The sequence below is a fragment of the Protomyctophum bolini genome (assembly GCF_963924005.1).
Source record: "Protomyctophum bolini genome assembly, chromosome: 5".
NCBI classification, from domain to species: domain Eukaryota; kingdom Metazoa; phylum Chordata; class Actinopteri; order Myctophiformes; family Myctophidae; genus Protomyctophum; species Protomyctophum bolini.
This window is the reverse complement of record NC_137866.1, coordinates 47,317,050-47,337,631: the sequence shown is the minus strand read 5'-3', so window position 1 is coordinate 47,337,631 and position 20,582 is coordinate 47,317,050. Positions and strand designations below refer to the sequence as shown.

At 45.0% G+C, this 20,582-nt stretch overlaps 2 protein-coding genes across 2 annotated transcripts; both read right to left on the bottom strand.

The window, feature by feature from the left end:
• Positions 1-102: 102 nt before the first annotated feature.
• Positions 103-2,736, bottom strand: LOC308315162 (nck-associated protein 1-like; the record flags this gene model as incomplete). The annotated part of the gene is made up of 6 exons (XM_080763001.1): positions 2,595-2,736; positions 2,302-2,434; positions 2,006-2,125; positions 1,280-1,419; positions 648-779; positions 103-295 (listed from the first exon to the last, which is right to left on the bottom strand). The coding sequence occupies exons 1-6, from the start codon at positions 2,678-2,680 to the stop codon at positions 103-105; spliced, it is 804 nt and encodes a 267-aa protein (XP_080619127.1). The 5' UTR covers positions 2,681-2,736.
• Positions 2,737-3,547: 811 nt separating this feature from the next.
• On the bottom strand, positions 3,548-10,766 carry LOC308316302 (nck-associated protein 1-like). The gene is made up of 8 exons (XM_080764829.1): positions 10,518-10,766; positions 9,437-9,709; positions 8,805-8,902; positions 6,944-7,000; positions 6,218-6,314; positions 5,074-5,180; positions 4,192-4,324; positions 3,548-3,914 (listed from the first exon to the last, which is right to left on the bottom strand). The coding sequence occupies exons 5-8, from the start codon at positions 6,305-6,307 to the stop codon at positions 3,711-3,713; spliced, it is 534 nt and encodes a 177-aa protein (XP_080620955.1). The 5' UTR covers positions 6,308-6,314; positions 6,944-7,000; positions 8,805-8,902; positions 9,437-9,709; positions 10,518-10,766; the 3' UTR covers positions 3,548-3,710.
• Between the last annotated feature and the right edge of the window lie 9,816 nt (positions 10,767-20,582).

Genomic DNA, 20,582 nt, shown 5'->3' with positions numbered 1-20,582 from the left:
GCGCCACTCGGTGGCGCGCTATGAGCTTGTAGGTCTGCTATTTTTCAATAGCTAAAGCATGACATGATGCTAACACCAAAATGGGTTCCCGTTCAGAATGGGTTAGGGTCTGCTGCAGCAGTTCAGAAACCGTTGCTGCAGCAGCACGTTGTTGAACACGCGGGTAATGTCAATAGTGACATAGTTCTCTATGGACTGTAAGACGGTCATGTAGGCCCTGACGCTGGTCAGTAGCTCGCTGGGCTTGGCTATCTCCTGAGTAGCCTGGTTGTACATGGTCATCCCCACAATAGACCTGACACATACACATGAAACAGTTTAGCTTTCCATGTGAATAAAAGGTAACAAGATGAACACAGACAAAGGTTTACTTTATGTTTGCACGTGTTTTGACAACTGTAGCTAAATTAGAACATTTCGCTAGACAATAACGTTAAGATAAATATAAATAAATACATACATAATGTAATTTGTATCCACTGATGACAAATCATAATTCATTATCTACATACATGATACATGCATCAACATTTGAGGACAACAGCAATATTTATTTTGGGGATCATTTACAGCAGGCTTTAGAGGTCGCAGTGTAACATTGAGCAATCAAACACATGTGAGTATTTGCAGTGTGTACATGTATTTACTTGGTAAATCTGATCTCTAGATGTGAGGTGAGGTATTCTCGCGGTGTGAAGGTGTGTTCCCACACCACCATGTTGGGAACGTAGTTGATGGAGAAACACAGCTCAGACAGGGCTGTGTGCAACTTGTCCAGACTGAAAGAAGACAACAACAAAGTATACGTTTCAAACACTTTGCTGTCTGTACGAGAACACACAAGGCTGTGAAGTCAGGTTATTATTGTGACCCGTTTAACCCCTGGCTCTACAATAACAGAAATACACACACAGTACATTGAAAACAAACCTTTCACATTTCGTTTTAAATGACAAGAATTTCAACATTTTGGTGTTAGCATTATGTTATGCTTTAGCTATCGAAAAGACAAGCTAAAAAAAAAACAAGCTCAAAGCGCGCCACCGAGTGGCGCGCTTTGAGCTTGAAGGTCTGCTATTTTTTGAAAAATCGAAGAACGACTGACATAGAAACATAGCTTTTTCAGAAAACTGTCAGGATGTAGAAGACATTTTTAGAATCTGATCTCAGGTCAAAATGGGTTAAGGATTTACAATTCTTATTGAATAATAATGTTCTAGTGTGTGTGTGTGTGTGTGTGTGTGTGTGTGTGTGTGTGTGTGTGTCAGAGATAACTCACTTGGTGACCAGTAATCTATTTTTCCTCATGCTCTCAACTCCAGGCTTTTCTCGCTCCGGCTCTCCTTTCTTCCCTGTAGCTTTCTTACTCTTCTTGTTGACGGCCTGGCTGATGGTCTTGGCACAGTGCTTAGGAAGCAGCTGGAGACAAAACAAGTATAGTAGTAGTAATATTGCATGTATATATTAAATTCATCCAAATGTTGCTACAAGACAACAAAACCATTGGACACATCTGGTAGGATGGTTGCTAATGCTAATATCTTGTAATAGCATAGGCCTAGTGTTGGCTGTCTTAAACCAGTTAGTTAATTAATTAAGCAATATTACACGAGAGGGTGTTCTTTATATTCATTAATGCACTCGGAACTCTCCTGCAGCATCGCAGGCATGCATTAATGACGATGAAGAACACCCTCTCGTGTAATATTGCAATTATACAACAATCATACGAGCTTGTAGATCTGCTATTTTTGAACAGTCGAAGAACGACTGACATAGAAACATAGCTTTTTCAGAAAACTGTCAGGATGTAGAAGACTTTTTTTTAAAATCTGATCTCAGGTCAAAATGGGTTAATGGTAGATCACTTTGTCATTAGCAGAACGGAAATATGAACAACATACTTGGCAACAAAGAATTGATACTGCGTTATATTCAAATTGTCTCATTCGTGTCGTCCCATTGACCAAAAATAGGCGTTGTAGTGTGCGTGTACAGTACGTACCTGGTCACTGAGAGTACATTGTTCCGTGCAAATGTCAGTGATGAGATTTCTGGCCTGTTTGGCCATTTCATCCAGGAACATGTTGCACAGCGACAGGCTGCGATCCCCTATGTGGTGGCGCTAGAAGACACACACATAAACACACAATGTGGGCTGTTCTATGGCTACAATTATACTTGTCATTTCTATGCGGACACAAACTGCAACACAGTATGTTCTGCTAAAAACACAACACATTAGCTGGGACTATGGGTGTTTTTTTCTTTTGGGTGTGTGTGTGTGTGTGTGTGTGTTACCTCCTCGGGGCACAGTTCATGTGTGCAGGACATGAAGTGTGTACACAGCAGAGGGAAGCAGATGGAGTGTCTGCTCTGAGATGGTAGCTCCAAACACTGTTGAAACATCTTCTCAAATGCACGGCTGTAGAAACTGCACACACAAAAATATATTATTTATTTTGTGTAAATGTGTTGATGTATAAGAAGTGTGTGTGTGTGTGTGTGTGTGTGTGTGTGTGTGTGTGTGTGTGTGTGTGTGTGTGTGTGTGTGTGTGTGTGTGTGTGTGTGTGTGTGTGTGTGTGTCTCTCACCAGAATATGGAGAGGTCAGAGGTCTCCACTAGCATCTCCACCAGTGAGTCCACCATCTTGGTGTGAAAGATGATGGTGTTCATCATCTTCCCCAGCTCCCTGTGGTCTGCTATACCCAGACTGGCCTTAGAAACACTGGTATACGCCTAGAGGAGACATGGTGGGAGGGAATAAAGAACAGAAAGATGGAATAGAAGGGAACGAACCAAATGAACAGGGAAAGAAAGGCAGGTTGGATGGAAACGAAGAGGGAATGAGGAAAAGGAAAACAGGAAGTAGGGATGAACCGAAATGCAAAGAAAGTGGCAATAAGTCTGAGGAATCAGAAACAAGAGAACGACAAACGGAAGACTATAGCACCATTGTGTATTGTATTGTATTGACATTAGACACCAGCGGATGGCGGATTTAGCCGGTTAACCGCAGTTTGGGTCAAAAGAATATATTATTAATTAATATCGGATAAACCGCGGGTGAAATAATGCTGGAAATAAATGAATGGCATCCATCTATAGGTTTTATAACTTTTAAAACGGAAACAAACTAATGACAGTGTTTGATGTTATTTTTAAAACAATATTCACACACATCACATCATCCTTCAATAATTATATTCCACAACACTGAGCTGACATGGACATAAGCATTTAATCTTTGATGTTTACTGTCTGCTGGCGTTTGGCTTATGAATGTTATTCTGTTGTACCAGGTTTTTCTTTTCCTTTTAGATTTTTTTGAGAGAGAGAAACCATGAAACAGTTTTTGGCATAATATAAACACAGTACATTCCAGTATTAACCCATTTTGCGCGGGAACCCCTTTTATGTTATACAAGATCTACAAGCTCACGCCGAGTGGCGCTCTACGAGCTTGTAGGTCTGCTATTTCTTTTAAATGGTGAAAATGTGCCTCACATCTTTGAATATATATTGTTACAGAGTGAACATTTTAACTCAATTCTTTGCTTCTGTGTTGGGGTCCCTGGAACAACATATTTTCATATTGGGGTCCTTTCCTTGACATGAAATATTGAGCACAACTGAAACAGAAACATTTCAGAAAGCCGTCAGGATTTTGAAGACTTTTTTTTTAATTTCGACCTCAGGCCTAAATGGGTTAATTGAACTGAAAGACTGTATAAAGAAATAATGACCTGTTGCAATTGTACACTCTCAGGGTTAAATGATCATACATGATTACCTCAAACCATGATTTACAGTACAGTAGTTTATGTTTACCTTGTTTGACGCTGAGAGAGGTCATCGTGTTGACGAAGGAAGACATGATGATTGATTCATCTTCTGGACACACAGAGAGGTTCTAGCATAGAAAAAACAAGTTCCATTCTTACGGTGATTAATGTTATCGATGCATGTTCCTTTAGCCATTATTCATCATTGTCATACAAATAAATATTAGGAATATGAAACCATGGGTGGTAGGGGTAGTTTCAGTAACCCTCTTCCCCCCGTTAATTAAGATTGTCCCACTGACATTTTCAATGCTTGTGTGTGTGTGTGTGTGTGTGTGTGTGTGTGTGTGTGTGTGTGTGTGTGTGTGTGTGTGTGTGTGTGTGTGTGTGTGTGTGTGTGTGTACCTGCACCAGTTCGTTGAGCACCACAGCATCGAAACCAGATAGATACTGAACGTAGTACCTCTGCATGACTGGACCATACTTCCTCACATGGGCCCTCAGCTCCTCCATGTAGAAGATCAACTCTGCTATGTGTCTGTACCACACACACACACACACACACACACACACACACACACACACACACACACACACACACACACACACACTTAACAAGAAATTCTTGAACACAAACAATAGTGGATGCGCAAACTTGGAAAACTCTACAACAAGTGCTTCAGGATACAGATCACGGGCATCGCCTTCTCCATATATGGCGACTGCCAATTATTGCAGACACTGAACAGAATTTTGCCGATGCCTGATCAGCTCTCAGCTTGGGCATGCCTGCAATCTGCAGGCACCTCACGACTGATTTATGGACATTACCAAGGCTTCCAAATATGAACACAAGTAGTTTACATTTGTAGCCAAGCTGTATAATAGCATCTTTAAGACGCTGGTACTTAAGCACCTTGGTAAGGAATGCCTCTTCCAGACTGTGGTCAAATGTACATGCCACTTCCAAAATGGTCACTTCTCTACTGTCATCAACACCAACAATATCTGGTGTATTAGCTGTGACATCTGAAATCATCATAGACTCAAATACCACACGACAGTGTGATTTGAGTCTGGCTACATGAACATGGCAGTTAAAACATACGAGTGCTTATACATTTTGGCAGATGATGAAACATATGAACTTAGCTAATAGGTCAACAATTCTGTCGTGCCTAGCGATGTACATTCCATTATATACATAGCAACCAAACACACATTACTGTGTGCGATCATGTATCAGTGTGTGTGTATTATTGTGCGTGTGTGTGTGTGTTTGCTTACTTGTCTATGAAGTCATCTGTACTTTTCTTCTGGATGTTGTCGGCGTGACGAAGGAGCCAGATGATTTCATCACGGGCAAACGATAATGCCATGAACACAAACAGCGCCTGCAGGTGGAGAACACAGAGTAAAAGAGAGAAAGGTCTCTTTTTGAACACCTACTGTACAAAGAAAAAACACACTACTTTGGTATCATTATCTTCATCAGAACATTATAGGGCCAACTCATGCAGGTGTTAAATAGAAAGTAGAAAAGTTCATCTTAAATCATTAGGTTTATAAGAAGACAGAGTCACACTAGTTATCAGAACATAATGTATTCCCTTAATAAACTGTGTGATAACGTATTCTGGCCCCGATTGAAAAGGCATTATCCCAATCCCACAATGCACAACTTGGAGTAAGGGACAAAGCGCTAAAGCATTGCGTGATTTCAAATGCCCAGATTTTGAGCTTGTATAAACTGGGTACCAGTACCAGATCAGGAATCACCATTATTATTATTCGCAGTACTAACGTTGTGGTCCTGTACTTCTGGCTCTCCACAGGAACTCCATAACATAGAATATACAAATATTGCAGCACGACTCTTTAACCCAGGCCTGACGTCGGAATAAAAAAAAAACGTTCGCTCTGAAAGAATATATATTCAAAGATTTGTGCCTTACGATTTTTCAAAAATAGCAGACCTAAAATATGATCTGAAGTGGGACGTGTTCCTCAGTCATGTTGCAGGTCCCTTGGTGTGATCCATGGTCAGGCAATGCCCTCTTGATTGTTTATTGTATTAATACACATTATGATACGGTTGATGATGCTGCGTTTGGTCGTCTAAATAATGTAAACTATTTTCAATTTTTTCTTATCTATCTTGTCTGTCCATGAATACGTACTCTGCTGTTGTTGCTTGTGTCTGTATTTTAGGTTGTCTGTTGTATGCGTTTGTAAAAAATCTAAAATAAAGTACTGATCATAAAAATAAGAAAATAGCAGACCTACAAGCTCGTAGTGCGCCACTCGGTGGCACGCTATGAGCTTGTAGATCTGCTATTTTTCAATAGCTAAAGCATAACATAATGCTTAGTTAAAAACACCAAAAGGGGTTCCCACCCCAAGAATGGGTTAAGTTGACATTATATATTACCTTTGGGCCCAGGAGTCCAGGCTGGTCAGCAAGGACGGTAGCCAACTCCTTCAGAGCAGAGCGGAGAAACTTGCGTCTCTCTCTGTGCATGGAGCCTCTGCACATCAAACACATAGATGATGCCCAATGACACATCATTCAATTATATATTCTATCACCTTCGGGACAACATGGTAAGATGAGAGTACCACTGACAGAAGAGGAGAGAAGGCAGGTGGTTGAGCAGGGGAGGAATTAAATATTTTACCTTTACTAGTTCAATAACTGGTCATACTATATATTTTTTTTGTTTTATACTAAAACCTTAAATGGATTTTGGTAGGGTCAGTAATGTCAGCCCATTGACATTGGCCAAAGAAACTGGCCCAGACAGCCAATAAGTGGAATGTTTCTCAATAGCATTTTTTCTTCCATCCCTTTTCTGGGGTGAACACACAGATATTATTAGTGTAGCGTGAAAACATCAGGGGGCGTAAAAGCATAAGGTTTAAGTGATTAAAAAGTGAAGGGATGCAGGACTAAAAGACTAATGGATGGAGGAATGAGTGGCCAATTAGAGAAAGTGGTTAAACAAGTGCAAAAGCATGCAAGATAAAAGGATAGCAGGTTGAGAAAGAGGGAAAGGCGAGAAGAGACAAAGACAAGAGAGAAGGATGTATGGATGGATAGATAGACAGATAGAGGCAGATTAAGAGATGGAGGGCAAAGAGAGATTAGGATACGTACGCATGAGACAGTGCTTGTTCCTTGCATTCTCTTATGTCGTTGATGCGTTTGTTGTATCTGAAACACACAAATTGAAGAGAGGCACTGATTGAAAATCAGTGTTTTAATGGTGTTTTTTTTTTCTTCCATGATGTCACGAGCAAGAAGGTGCGCATGCGCCTACAGTACATGTGTGCATGGCATGCAGCTGATAGCCTAAGCCTAGTGTATTATTTATAGTGTGTGAGAGTTTTAGACACACAAACACAAAAGTAGACTTAAAATAGTCAGACAAACTTCTTTACTGTGCTGCAGTATATAGCGAAACTAAAACGTTTGCTTTGGAATCGGACAAATCTCTGCTTCGACGGTGGAGGAGGCATTATCGTTGCGTGCAGAACACCACAGAAGCTGTAGCCTACTGGAGCCATACTGCTGCGCTGTGTTGCTTTTACCGTGTGTGAGAACGTGCGTTCAGGTAAACAGTTTTAACCTGTACACGACGTGTGAAAATAGGGGGCCGCGCCCACCGCCAGTAAACCTAGACCACTGCAGGGCACGTGGTGCGTTTTGGAAAGTCTGGTGACCCGAGGTGGATGATCTTCTCTTGAATCTAGGGGGACGGGACGGGACGTTCTAGCGTGGTCACCACGGCATGGTACTGCGTTCTACGAGCAAGACACCACTGTTGAAAATGGATGAAGTGCTCCTTTGACCAAGCAAAACACAACGCCTAGAGATTAACCCATTCTGACCTGAGATCAGATTCATACGAGGTTTCCACTGGACACACACTGGTCTGATTAACCCATTCTGACCTGAGATCAGATTCTAAAAATGTCAGTCGTTCTTCGATTTTTCAAAAACAGCAGACCTACAAGCTCGTAGCGCGCCACTCGGTGGCGCGCTATGAGCTTGTAGATCATACAAGCTACACACATGTGTGTAGGAGGCACAAACAAAAACGAGAACAGCCTTAAAGCTTACAAATTTAACAAAATTACAACGCAGAACAGTGGGCAATAACTAACACATACTGGGGAGCGGACAAGGTGCTACTGCTAAGGAACCATATTGTGCCGTTATAGTTTGTAAGTAACTGGTTGTACACTGGATTGGACAGGGCGCATCAATGATCATCTCCTATTTTGCATCTCTCTGAGCAACTTTTCACTAAAGACTGCGATTTGCTAGCCAGCAAGGTAACCTTACGTATGTGTCAAGTGTGTGACCATGTCTATTTGTCACTGTACATGTATTTGTCTTTAGTGTGTCTGACTGTTCGTCAGTAGCTAGTTCACTGACCAAAGCCTTCCATCTAGGAAGCTGACCATTACAACACAGCAGTTGGTCTGGAACACACAGCCCTGGGACTTGGGATACGAGTCATTACACACAACAAGATTTCAATCCCCATCAATGACACAGGTGGCACCTCAATTCCTTGCTTATTTCCTTGAGTCCCCTCTCATTTTTACCAAACCTGAAACTTCAACGGCCTAAAATGATAGCTGAGATGACATCAGTAATACTGTACGTCTACCCGGCTACTTTCGGCCAATGAAATGTCATGTATGGCTTGTGCATGTTTTTAACTACATACAGTGAGAAACAAGGAAGCAAGATCCATAAAGTTTCATAAAAAGCACAGTCTGGCAAATGCACAAATACAATGCTAATTGTGGTTACCGAGTGGCGCGCTACAAGCTTGTAGGTCTGCTATTTTTCAACAGCTAAAGTTTGAAACACCAAAAGGGGTTCCCGCCAAATGGGGAACCCCTTTTGTTATGCTTTATTTATTGAAAAATAGCAGATATACAAGCTCATAGCGCGCTACGAACTTGTAGGTCTGCTATTTTTGAAAAATCTAAGCACGACTGACATAGAAACTGCTGCATGTTGGCTTTAGATGGTCCAAGGTTCCTGATGAAGATCTTGGGAGGAGGAAGACAGATCTCCAGCAGCCTCACAGAGATATAGCTGAGGAAAACAGAGTGAAGGAAATTGTGTAAGAAAAGAAAAGAAAAAAGTGCAATACAATGTGTGTTACATTTCAAACGCACTTTCATCACTCCGACATTGGTGGCAACCACCCTTATAAGGAGCAATTTGGGGTTCAGTGTCTTGCTCAAGGACCCTTGAACACGTGTGTGTGCCTGCCTCTAACCGTCTAACGTGGTGGCAGCCCCGAACAGAGTTTGTGCCAGGTTTGGTACAGATCGGAGCAACGATGTGCGTCCTATGTCCGGATGTTACGTTTGTGACCACGATCTGCCCGCCCACCAACCCTCTGTCCATATATCCTATGTTAAAAGTGTGTGGATGGATGAACAGACAGAGTGGATGAATTGAGCCCTAACCTGAAGGACGCCACCATCTGATTGTAAGAGAAGTACTGGAAGTACTTGTATTATGCTGCCACACATGCTATTCAGACCTACAGTACTAATGTTTTCCTTGAACATTGTGTATGTCGTAGTACTGTGGTACTGAATGTAAATGGCAGACACCTACCCTCCTTCATACATGCTGGCATTGCCCTGGCTGGCAGTGAAGTAAACAGAAGTGGACCTCTGCCCCTGTGGATGTGACGACGTCTGCGTGCACGCTGGCTGTCCTCCACACCTTTCCCCCTGTGGATGTGACGACGTCTGCGTGCACGCTGGCTGTCCTCCACACCTTTCCCCCTGTGGATGTGACGACGTCTGCGTGCACGCTGGCTGTCCTCCACACCTTTCCCCCTGTGGATGTGACGACGTCTGCGTGCATGCTGGCTGTCCTCGACACCTTTCCTCAACACAAAAGTAAAAATGCACAGTAAAAAAAAAACAGATGGTTGACCCTTGAAAAATAAATTGCCTGTTCAGTCAATCTGCCAATTTATACCCCTTGAACAAATCACCTACATTACATGGAACCAAATGGACGTGTAAGGGTCTATTTGCTACAAAGGTCAAGACTTGAACTGATGGTAGTGAATTTATTAAGTCCATAAACCACCGTAAGAACTGACAGGACAGTAAAAACAAAAAAATACTGTTAATTTCACATACTTTTGCAATGACAGTACCAAATATTAACAGCTCAAGAAGCTCCAAAAGTAACCCATGCTAATTCAAAACAGTACAATTTCCTTTTTAAATGGCTTTGACCATCAATCAGAATCACTGTAACATATTACAATTAATTGATGACTTCAACATCACCAAGCACTTATTATATTGAACTAGTTTTTCCCTTTTTAGCAGCTGTTTTAACTATGGAGTAATGAAATACCTTCTTTTAACCTTTTTTAAGTGTAAATATAATGACATGAAATAAAGACCTTTTTATCCAAAATGTATGAAATGCAGTGATAACAATCCTTCCTTTGCATGTGCACTTCTAACCTTTCCTTTACAGCACACTTGACAGAAAGAGTAGCAAACCAAACTTTGGTTTATAGTGCACTATCCTTGTAGCACTGTGAGCCTTTGCTGCAGAAATACGTTTTTCATTCCATATACCAAAACTGAACAGTGCACTTTATCAAAGGTCATTTAGCTCCACAAACGTGTTGTATTGTATGTTGCAAACACAGTCCAAGTGTACCAACCTTATGCCTCTTCGGGGGTGCTAAAACAATCATTGAAAGTCTCAATGGCAAAAAGCGGTTTACTTTTTAGCAGCAGCAAAACACGCGTCTCCTCTCTCTCTTGTCTGGTTATTATGTAATACTTCCTCTTTCCGGTGCGCAGGTAGCTATTGTTGTGTTCTTATATCCTTACTGAATTGAATCATATACACAACATTGTCTTTCTGGTTGCTTTATTGTAGTGACTGCTCCTGTCGACTTGCCGGATGGTTTCCCTATACATTTCTGTTACCTGTCGTCACCATAGAGTATTGTCGTCACCTGCTTCCTGGTCATGTGACTTCAGTAACCAATACACGACAGCTATGTCCCACAAAACTCCCTTCAAAATAAAAGCATTTGGCTCAAAGGAAAACGACTTGTTTCACAATAAGTAACATTGTCATAATAACAATGTCTGTTCACCCAGAATATAGAAAAGTTCAGTAGAAAACGTGTTTGGGTTCTTTACAGTTACAGACACAGAGAGGGGGGAGGGGGGGCCTAGAGAAAGCAATATGAGATATTTTATGACCTTGTGATTAGCAGACAGCCAAAAGTAAAACATAAAACATAAATGTGTTTTGGCCATCCAATTATTTACCATGCACACCATCAAATATGAATACACGGTTTTCAAATAATTGCAATGCATACTATTGAAGAATAGCCTACTATAAAACTTCATGTTCAAACACTGATCAAGACAAAAATGGGAAATGATGGATGGTTATTTCACTATATAAATAGGCCTATTCCTGTGGAACCGGGAGTCAAGCAAAAGGGAATGCATCCCAAGTTCTTGTCAGGGTCCCCAGTTCAAAAGTGATTAATTTGGATGGGGTCACGCCCTGACAAGGTTGAGAAACACCAGTGACCACACTACTCTATGAATTTGATGATGGCACACTCACGCACGCACGCACGCATGCACACACACACACTCCACACACACACACACACACACACACTCCCACACACACGCACACACACACACACACACACACACACACACACACACACACACACACACACACACACACACACACACACACACACACCGGTGTAAAGCTGGGAGGCCGCATTTGAAGCCTGTCAAGGTCACACCTTGACCCTAGACCTTAGGAGTGTCTTTGAGCGACGGGAGCAGGTTCCCCAGATTCAGCTTCACCTTCTGAACAAAAGTATGTCTTGTTTGAAACAAAAGGACTTTTGGAAAGGGCCTAAAGGTGGCGCTAACCGTCAAACTACAGGGAGTGTTGTGCTTTTTTTTTTTTTATCCGACAGATACCTCTCTGGACTCACTTTTTCCCGCTGAATCCGAATATATCAACGACGAGACTGTCTGACCTTGGGAAAGTGGTGAAAAAGGGCGCTAAAGTTTGTAAAAATGTCACCTTTGCATCCAAAAAGGACATATTTCCTGTGATTTTTTCCAATCAAGGGGCATGTATTCCCACTTACTTTTTCCCCCCGATTCCAACGGTGGTGGTCTTATCTCTCTACGACGTCAGGAAGTGGGTGTAAACGCCCACTTCCTGTCCCCAGCCCCCCGAAATGTTGTGGAAAACGGGACCAATTCCATTAAATCCGGCATGAAAAAGTGATTCAGAAAATGTGTTGTTTGAAAAAAAAAAATAATAATTGAGCTCTAGGGGCTGAAAAAACGTGTCTCTTTTGATTTGGCGGAGAGTTAGCAGTGTCGGAGAGCTACGAAACCACTTCCATCGGATTCGGGACGCTTCAAACATTTAGAAACAGTCTTGTTTGTGAAGACAGCAATTTTTTTGAATATCTTATTGAATTTTAAAGCTGGGAGGCCGCAAATTAAAGCCTTAAATGTCAACGCTTGACCTTTGGGTCTTCCGAGTGTCTTTGAGCGTCGGGAGCGGGCTCCCTAGACTCACTTTTTCCCGCTGAATACAGCCGTGGTGGTCTCGTGTCTCTACGATGTCGGGAAGTGGGTGTACTAGCCACTTAGCCGCCAGAAATCTTCTGTAAAAAACCGAGACCATTTTCCGACTCAGAACGGCGAGGCGAACGCGCTGATATGTGTTTCCCAGCACACGGACTTACGGTTCTCTTAATTGGCTAGGGTTAGGGTTAGTTTTCAACGCGCGATAGCTCTTGAACGATACGTCCGTCAGACAAGTAATTGACGTTGGCGTTTCCAGCTTTCCGAGGCCTACGATCTGATATGTCCGCCATTGTCGTGCGACCCCCGTAGCCCCTAACCCTAACCCTAGATAACCCTAGTTTTACCTGATCGAAAGGTTTATAGGGTTACCGATGCTAAGAATGTGTTTTTGGTTGAAATGCTGAATTTAAAATTGAGTACCAGAAGCGAGCCACATATCATCGCGTTCGTCTTATCGATAGCTACGCGTGGACGCGACTAACTTTTATTTCTGACCTTTGTGGGAGGAGCTATCGCACTTTAAAGGCTACCTAGACCTATGTCCTACGTTACGTCCTACGCTGTAGAGACCTACGTCCTATGCTTCAGAGACCTACGTCCTACGTTTTAGAGACCTACGTCCTACGTTTTAGAGATCTACGTACCACGCTGTAGAGACGTACGTCCTACACTGTAGAGACGTACGTCCTACGCTTTAGAGACCTATGTCCTACGCTACGTCCTGCGTTTTAGAGATCTACGTCCTACGCTGTAGAGACGTACGTCCCACGCTGTAGAGACCTACGTCCTACGCTACGCCCTATGTTTCAGAGACCTACGTCCGTCCTACGTTACGTCCTACGCTTTAGAGACCTACGTCCTACGCTACGTCCTACGTTTTAGAGATCTACGTCCTACGCTGTAGAGACGTACGTCCTACGCTGTAGATACGTACGTCCTACGCTGTAGAGACCTACGTCCTGCGTTACCTCCCACGCTGTAGAGACCTACGTCCTACGCTGTAGAGACCTACGTCCCACGCTACGTCCTATGTTTTAGAGACCTACGTCTGTCCTACGTTACGTCCTACGCTGTAGAGACCTACGTCCTACGCTTTAGAGACCTACGTCCTACACTGTAGAGACGTACGTCCTACGCTTTAGAGACCTATGTCCTACGCTACGTCCTGCGTTTTAGAGACCTACGTCCTACGTTACGTCACACGCTGTAGAGACCTACGTCCTACGTTTTAGAGACCTACGTCCTACGTTACGTCACACGCTGTAGAGACCTACGTCCTACGTTTTAGAGACCTACGTCCTACGTTACGTCCTACGCTTTAGAGACCTACGTCTTACGTTTTAGAGACCTATGTCCTACGTTACGTCCTACGCTGTAGAGACCTACGTCCTACGCTTTAGAGACCTACGTCCTACGCTACGTCCTACGTTTTAGAGATCTACGTCCTACGCTGTAGAGACATACGTCCTACGCTGTAGAGACGTACGTCCTACACTGTAGAGACGTACGTCCTACGCTTTAGAGACCTATGTCCTACGCTACGTCCTGCGTTTTAGAGACCTACGTCCTACGTTACGTCACACGCTGTAGAGACCTACGTCCTACGTTTTAGAGACCTACGTCCTACGTTACGTCACACGCTGTAGAGACCTACGTCCTACGTTTTAGAGACCTACATCCTAAGCTTTAGAGACCTACGTCCTACGTTACGTCCTACGTTTTCGAGACCTACGTCCTACGCTACGTCCTATGTTTTAGAGACCTACGTCCTACGCTGTATAGACCTACGTCCTACGCTTTAGAGACCTACGTCCTACGCTGTAGAGACCTACGTCCCACGCTACGTCCTACGCTGTATTTCATAGGCGTGATTGGCGTGGTTTGTTTGTGGGTGTGGCTTGATTTTTTGTGGGTGTGGTTTGTTTGTTTGTGGGTGTGGCTTGATTGTTGGTGGGCGTGTTTTGATTGTGGGCGTGGTTTGTTTGTGGGTGTGGCTTGATTGTTTGTGAGTGTGGTTTGTTTTTTGTGGGCGTGGCTTGATTGTTTGTGGGTGTGGCTTGATTGTTTGTGGGTGTGGCTTGATTGTTTGTGGGTGTGGCTTGATTGTTTGCGGGTGTGGCTTGTTTGTGGGTGTGGCTTGTTTGTGGGTGTAGCTTGTTTGTGGGTGTGGCTTGTTTGTGGGTGTGGCTTGATTGTTTGCGGTTGTGGCTTGTTTGTGGGTGTGGCTTGATTGTTTGTGGGTGTGGCTTGATTGTTTGTGGGTGTGGCTTGATTGATTGTGGGTGTGGCTTGTTTGTGGGTGTGGCTTGATTGTTTGTGGGCGTGTTTTGATTGTGGGTGTGGCTTGTTTGTGGGTGTGGCTTGTTTGTGGGTGTGGCTTGTTTGTGGGTGTAGCTTGTTTGTGGGTGTGGCTTGTTTGTGGGTGTGGCTTGATTGTTTGCGGTTGTGGCTTGTTTGTGGGTGTGGCTTGATTGTTTGTGGGTGTGGCTTGATTGTTTGTGGGTGTGGCTTGATTGTTTGTGGGTGTGGCTTGATTGATTGTGGGTGTGGCTTGTTTGTGGGTGTGGCTTGATTGTTTGTGGGCGTGTTTTGATTGTGGGTGTGGCTTGTTTGTGGGTGTGGCTTGTTTGTTTGTGGGTGTGGCTTGATTGTTTGTTTGTGGGTGTGGCTTGATTGTTTGTGGGTGGGGCTTGATTGTTTGTGGGTGTGTTTTGATTGTGGGTGTGGCTTGTTTGTGGGTGTGGCTTGTTTGTGGGTGTGGCTGTTTGCGGGTGTGGCTTGTTTGTGGGTGTGGCTTGATTGGTTGTGGGTGTGGCTTGATTGTTTGTGGGTGTGGCTTGATTGTTTGTGGGTGTGGCTTGTTTGTTTGTGGGTGTGGCTCGGTTGTTTGTGGGTTTGGCTTGTTTGTGGGTGTGGCTTGATTGTTTGTGGGTGGGGCTTGATTGTTTGTGGGCGTGTTTTGATTGTGGGTGTGGCTTGTTTGTGGGTGTGGCTTGTTTGTGGGTGTGGCTGTTTGTGGGTGTGGCTTGATTGTTTGTGGGTGTGGCTTGAGTGTTTGTGGGTGTGGCTTGATTGTTTGCGGGTGTGGCTTGATTGATTGTGGGTGTGGCTTGTTTGTGGGTGTGGCTTGATTGTTTGTGGGTGTGGCTTGATTGTTTGTGGGTGTGGCTTGATTGATTGTGGGTGTGGCTTGTTTGTGGGTGTGGCTTGATTGTTTGTGGGTGTGGCTTGATTGTTTGTGGGTGTGGCTTGATTGTTTGCGGGTGTGGCTTGATTGTTTGTGGGTGTGGCTTGATTGTTTGTGGGTGTGGCTTGATTGATTGTGGGTGTGGCTTGTTTGTGGGTGTGGCTTGATTGTTTGTGGGTGTGGCTTGATTGTTTGTGGGTGTGGCTTGATTGATTGTGGGTGTGGCTTGTTTGTGGGTGTGGCTTGATTGTTTGTGGGTGGGGCTTGATTGTTTGTGGGCGTGTTTTGATTGTGGGTGTGGCTGTTTGTGGGTGTGGCTTGATTGTTTGTGGGTGTGGCTTGATTGTTTGCGGTTGTGGCTTGTTTGTGGGTGTGGCTTGATTGTTTGTGGGTGTGGCTTGATTGTTTGTGGGTGTGGCTGTTTGCGGGTGTGGCTTGTTTGTGGGTGTGGCTTGATTGGTTGTGGGTGTGGCTTGTTTGTTTGTGGGTGTGGCTCGGTTGTTTGTGGGTTTGGCTTGTTTGTGGGTGTGGCTTGGTTGTTTGTGGGTGTGGCTTGATTGTTTGTGGGTGTGGCTTGATTGTTTGTGGGCGTGTTTTGATTGTGGGTGTGGCTTGTTTGTGGGTGTGGCTGTTTGCGGGTGTGGCTTGTTTGTGGGTGTGGCTTGATTGTTTGTGGGTGTGGCTTGATTGATTGTGGGTGTGGCTTGTTTGTGGTGTGGCTTGATTGTTTGTGGGTGGGGCTTGATTGTTTGTGGGCGTGTTTTGATTGTGGGTGTGGCTTGTTTGTGGGTGTGGCTTGTTTGTTTGTGGGCGTGTTTTGATTGTGGGTGTGGCTTGATTGTTTGCGGTTGTGGCTTGTTTGTGGGTGTGGCTTGATTGTTTGTGGGTGTGGCTTGATTGTTTGTGGGTGTGGCTTGATTGTTTGTGGGTGTGGCTTGATTTTTTGTGGGTGTGGCTTGATTGTTTGTGGGTGGGGCTTGATTGTTTGTGGGCGTGTTTTGATTGTGGGTGTGGCTTGTTTGTGGGTGTGGCTTGTTTGTGGGTGTGGCTGTTTGCGGGTGTGGCTTGTTTGTGGGTGTGGCTTGATTATTTGTGGGTGTGGCTTGATTGTTTGTGGGTGTGGCTTGATTGTTTGCGGTTGTGGCTTGTTTGTGGGTGTGGCTTGATTGTTTGTGGGTGTGGCTTGATTGTTTGTGGGTGTGGCTTGATTGTTTGTGGGTGTGGCTTGGTTGTTTGTGGGTGGGGCTTGATTGTTTGTGGGCGTGTTTTGATTGTGGGTGTGGCTTGTTTGTGGGTGTGGCTTGTTTGTGGGTGTGGCTGTTTGCGGGTGTGGCTTGTTTGTGGGTGTGGCTTGATTGTTTGTGGGTGTGGCTTGATTGTTTGTGGGTGTGGCTTGATTGTTTGTGGGTGTGGCTTGATTGTTTGCGGTTGTGGCTTGTTTGTGGGTGTGGCTTGATTGTTTGTGGGTGTGGCTTGATTGTTTGTGGGTGTGGCTTGATTGTTTGTGGGTGTGGCTTGATTGTTTGTGGGTGGGGCTTGATTGTTTGTAGGCGTGTTTTGATTGTGGGTGTGGCTTGTTTGTGGGTGTGGCTTGTTTGTTTGTGGGTGTGGCTTGATTGTTTGTTTGTGGGTGTGGCTTGATTGTTTGTGGGTGGGGCTTGTTTGTGGGTGTGGCTTGATTGTTTGTGGGTGGGGCTTGATTGTTTGTGGGCGTGTTTTGATTGTGGGTGTGGCTTGTTTGTGGGTGTGGCTTGTTTGTGGGTGTGGCTTGGTTGTTTGTGGGTGTGGCTTGATTGTTTGTGGGTGTGGCTTGATTGTTTGTGGGTGTGGCTGTTTGCGGGTGTGGCTTGTTTGTGGGTGTGGCTTGATTGGTTGTGGGTGTGGCTTGTTTGTTTGTGGGTGTGGCTCGGTTGTTTGTGGGTTTGGCTTGTTTGTGGGTGTGGCTTGGTTGTTTGTGGGTGTGGCTTGATTGTTTGTGGGTGTGGCTTGATTGTTTGTGGGCGTGTTTTGATTGTGGGTGTGGCTTGTTTGTGGGTGTGGCTGTTTGCGGGTGTGGCTTGTTTGTGGGTGTGGCTTGATTGTTTGTGGGTGTGGCTTGATTGATTGTGGGTGTGGCTTGTTTGTGGTGTGGCTTGATTGTTTGTGGGTGGGGCTTGATTGTTTGTGGGCGTGTTTTGATTGTGGGTGTGGCTTGATTTTTTGTGGGTGTGGCTTGATTGTTTGTGGGTGGGGCTTGATTGTTTGTGGGCGTGTTTTGATTGTGGGTGTGGCTTGTTTGTGGGTGTGGCTTGTTTGTGGGTGTGGCTGTTTGCGGGTGTGGCTTGTTTGTGGGTGTGGCTTGATTGTTTGTGGGTGTGGCTTGATTGTTTGTGGGTGTGGCTTGATTGTTTGTGGGTGTGGCTTGATTGTTTGCGGTTGTGGCTTGTTTGTGGGTGTGGCTTGATTGTTTGTGGGTGTGGCTTGATTGTTTGTGGGTGTGGCTTGATTGTTTGTGGGTGTGGCTTGGTTGTTTGTGGGTGGGGCTTGATTGTTTGTGGGCGTGTTTTGATTGTGGGTGTGGCTTGTTTGTGTGTGTGGCTTGTTTGTGGGTGTGGCTGTTTGCGGGTGTGGCTTGTTTGTGGGTGTGGCTTGTTTGTTTGTGGGTGTGGCTTGATTGTTTGTTTGTGGGTGTGGCTTGATTGTTTGTGGGTGTGGCTTGTTTGTGGGTGTGGCTTGATTGTTTGTGGGTGGGGCTTGATTGTTTGTGGGCGTGTTTTGATTGTGGGTGTGGCTTGTTTGTGGGTGTGGCTTGTTTGTTTGTGGGTGTGGCTCGGTTGTTTGTGGGTTTGGCTTGTTTGTGGGTGTGGCTTGGTTGTTTGTGGGTGTGGCTTGATTGTTTGTGGGTGTGGCTTGATTGTTTGTGGGTGGGGCTTGATTGTTTGTGGGCGTGTTTTGATTGTGGGTGTGGCTTGTTTATGGGTGTGGCTTGTTTGTGGGTGTGGCTGTTTGCGGGTGTGGTTTGTTTGTGGGTGTGGCTTGATTGGTTGTGGGTGTGGCTTGATTGGTTGTGGGTGTGGCTTGATTGTTTGTGGGTGTGGCTTGATTGTTTGTGGGTGTGGCTTGATTGTTTGTGGGTGTGGCTTGATTGTTTGTTGGTGTGGCTTGATTGATTGTGGGTGTGGCTTGTTTGTGGGTGTGGCTTGATTGTTTGTGGGTGGGGCTTGATTGTTTGTGGGCGTGTTTTGATTGTGGGTGTGGCTTGTTTGTGGGTGTGGCTTGTTTGTTTGTGGGTGTGGCTTGATTGATTGTTTGTGGGTGGGGCTTGTTTGTGGGTGTGGCTTGATTGTTTGTGGGTGTGGCTCGGTTGTTTGTGGGTGTGGCTTGTTTGTGGGTGTGGCTTGTTTGTGGGTGTGGCTTGTTTGTGGGTGTGGCTTTTTGTGGGTGTGGCTTGATTGTTTGTGGGTGTGGCTTGATTGATTGTGGGTGTGGCTTGTTTGTGGGTGTGGCTGTTTGTGGGTGTGGCTTGTTTGTGGGTGTGGCTGTTTGCGGGTGTGGCTTGTTTGTGGGTGTGGCTTGATTGGTTGTGGGTGTGGCTGTTTGCGGGTGTGGCTTGTTTGTGGGTGTGGCTTGATTGATTGTGGGTGTGGCTTTTTGTGGGTGTGGCTTGATTGTTTGTGGGTGTGGCTTGATTGATTGTGGGTGTGGCTGTTTGTGGGTGTGGCTTGTTTGTGGGTGTGGCTGTTTGTGGGTGTGGCTGTTTGTGGGTGTGGCTTGATTGTTTGTGGGTGGGGCTTGATTGTTTGTGGGCGTGTTTTGATTGTGGGTGTGGCTTGTTTGTGGGTGTGGCTTGTTTGTTTGTGGGTGTGGCTCGGTTGTTTGTGGGTTTGGCTTGTTTGTGGGTGTGGCTTGGTTGTTTGTGGGTGTGGCTTGATTGTTTGTGGGTGTGGCTTGATTGTTTGTGGGTGGGGCTTGATTGTTTGTGGGCGTGTTTTGATTGTGGGTGTGGCTTGTTTATGGGTGTGGCTTGTTTGTGGGTGTGGCTGTTTGCGGGTGTGGTTTGTTTGTGGGTGTGGCTTGATTGGTTGTGGGTGTGGCTTGATTGTTTGTGGGTGTGGCTTGATTGTTTGTGGGTGTGGCTTGATTGTTTGTGGGTGTGGCTTGATTGTTTGTTGGTGTGGCTTGATTGATTGTGGGTGTGGCTTGTTTGTGGGTGTGGCTTGATTGTTTGTGGGTGGGGCTTGATTGTTTGTGGGCGTGTTTTGATTGTGGGTGTGGCTTGTTTGTGGGTGTGGCTTGTTTGTTTGTGGGTGTGGCTTGATTGATTGTTTGTGGGTGGGGCTTGTTTGTGGGTGTGGCTTGATTGTTTGTGGGTGTGGCTTGATTGTTTGTGGGTGGGGCTTGATTGTTTGTGGGCGTGTTTTGATTGTGGGTGTGGCTTGTTTGTGGGTGTGGCTTGTTTGTGGGTGTGGCTGTTTGCGGGTGTGGCTTGTTTGTGGGTGTGGCTTGATTGGTTGTGGGTGTGGCTTGATTGTTTGTGGGTGTGGCTTGATTCAATCAAGCCACACCCACACCCACACCCACAATCAAAACACACCCACAAACAATCAAGCCACACCCACAAACAATCAAGCCACACCCACAAACAATCAAGCCACTCCCACAAACAATCGAGCCACTCCCACAAACAATCAAGCCACACCCACAACCAATCAAGCCACACCCACAAACAAGCCACACCCACAAACAAGCCACACCCACAAACAAGCCACACCCACAAACAACCGAGCCACACCCACAAACAAGCCACACCCACAAACAACCGAGCCACACCCACAAACAATCAAGCCACACCCACAAACAATCAAGCCACTCACACAAACAAACAAGCCACACCCACAAACAATCAAGAAAAACCCACAAACAAGCCACACCCGCAATCAAGCCACACCCACAAACAATCAAG

Coding starts and splice junctions, on each gene's coding strand:
- LOC308316302 (XM_080764829.1), bottom strand. CDS start 6,307: ATGCACAGAGAGAGACGCAAGTTTCTCCGCTCTGCTCTGAAGGAGTTG. Junction 5,181..6,217: donor CTGGACTCCTGGGCCCAAAG/GTAATATATAAT, acceptor CTCCACCTGCAG/GCGCTGTTTGTGTTCATGGC. Junction 4,325..5,073: donor ACAGATGACTTCATAGACAA/GTAAGCAAACAC, acceptor TGTGTGGTACAG/ACACATAGCAGAGTTGATCT.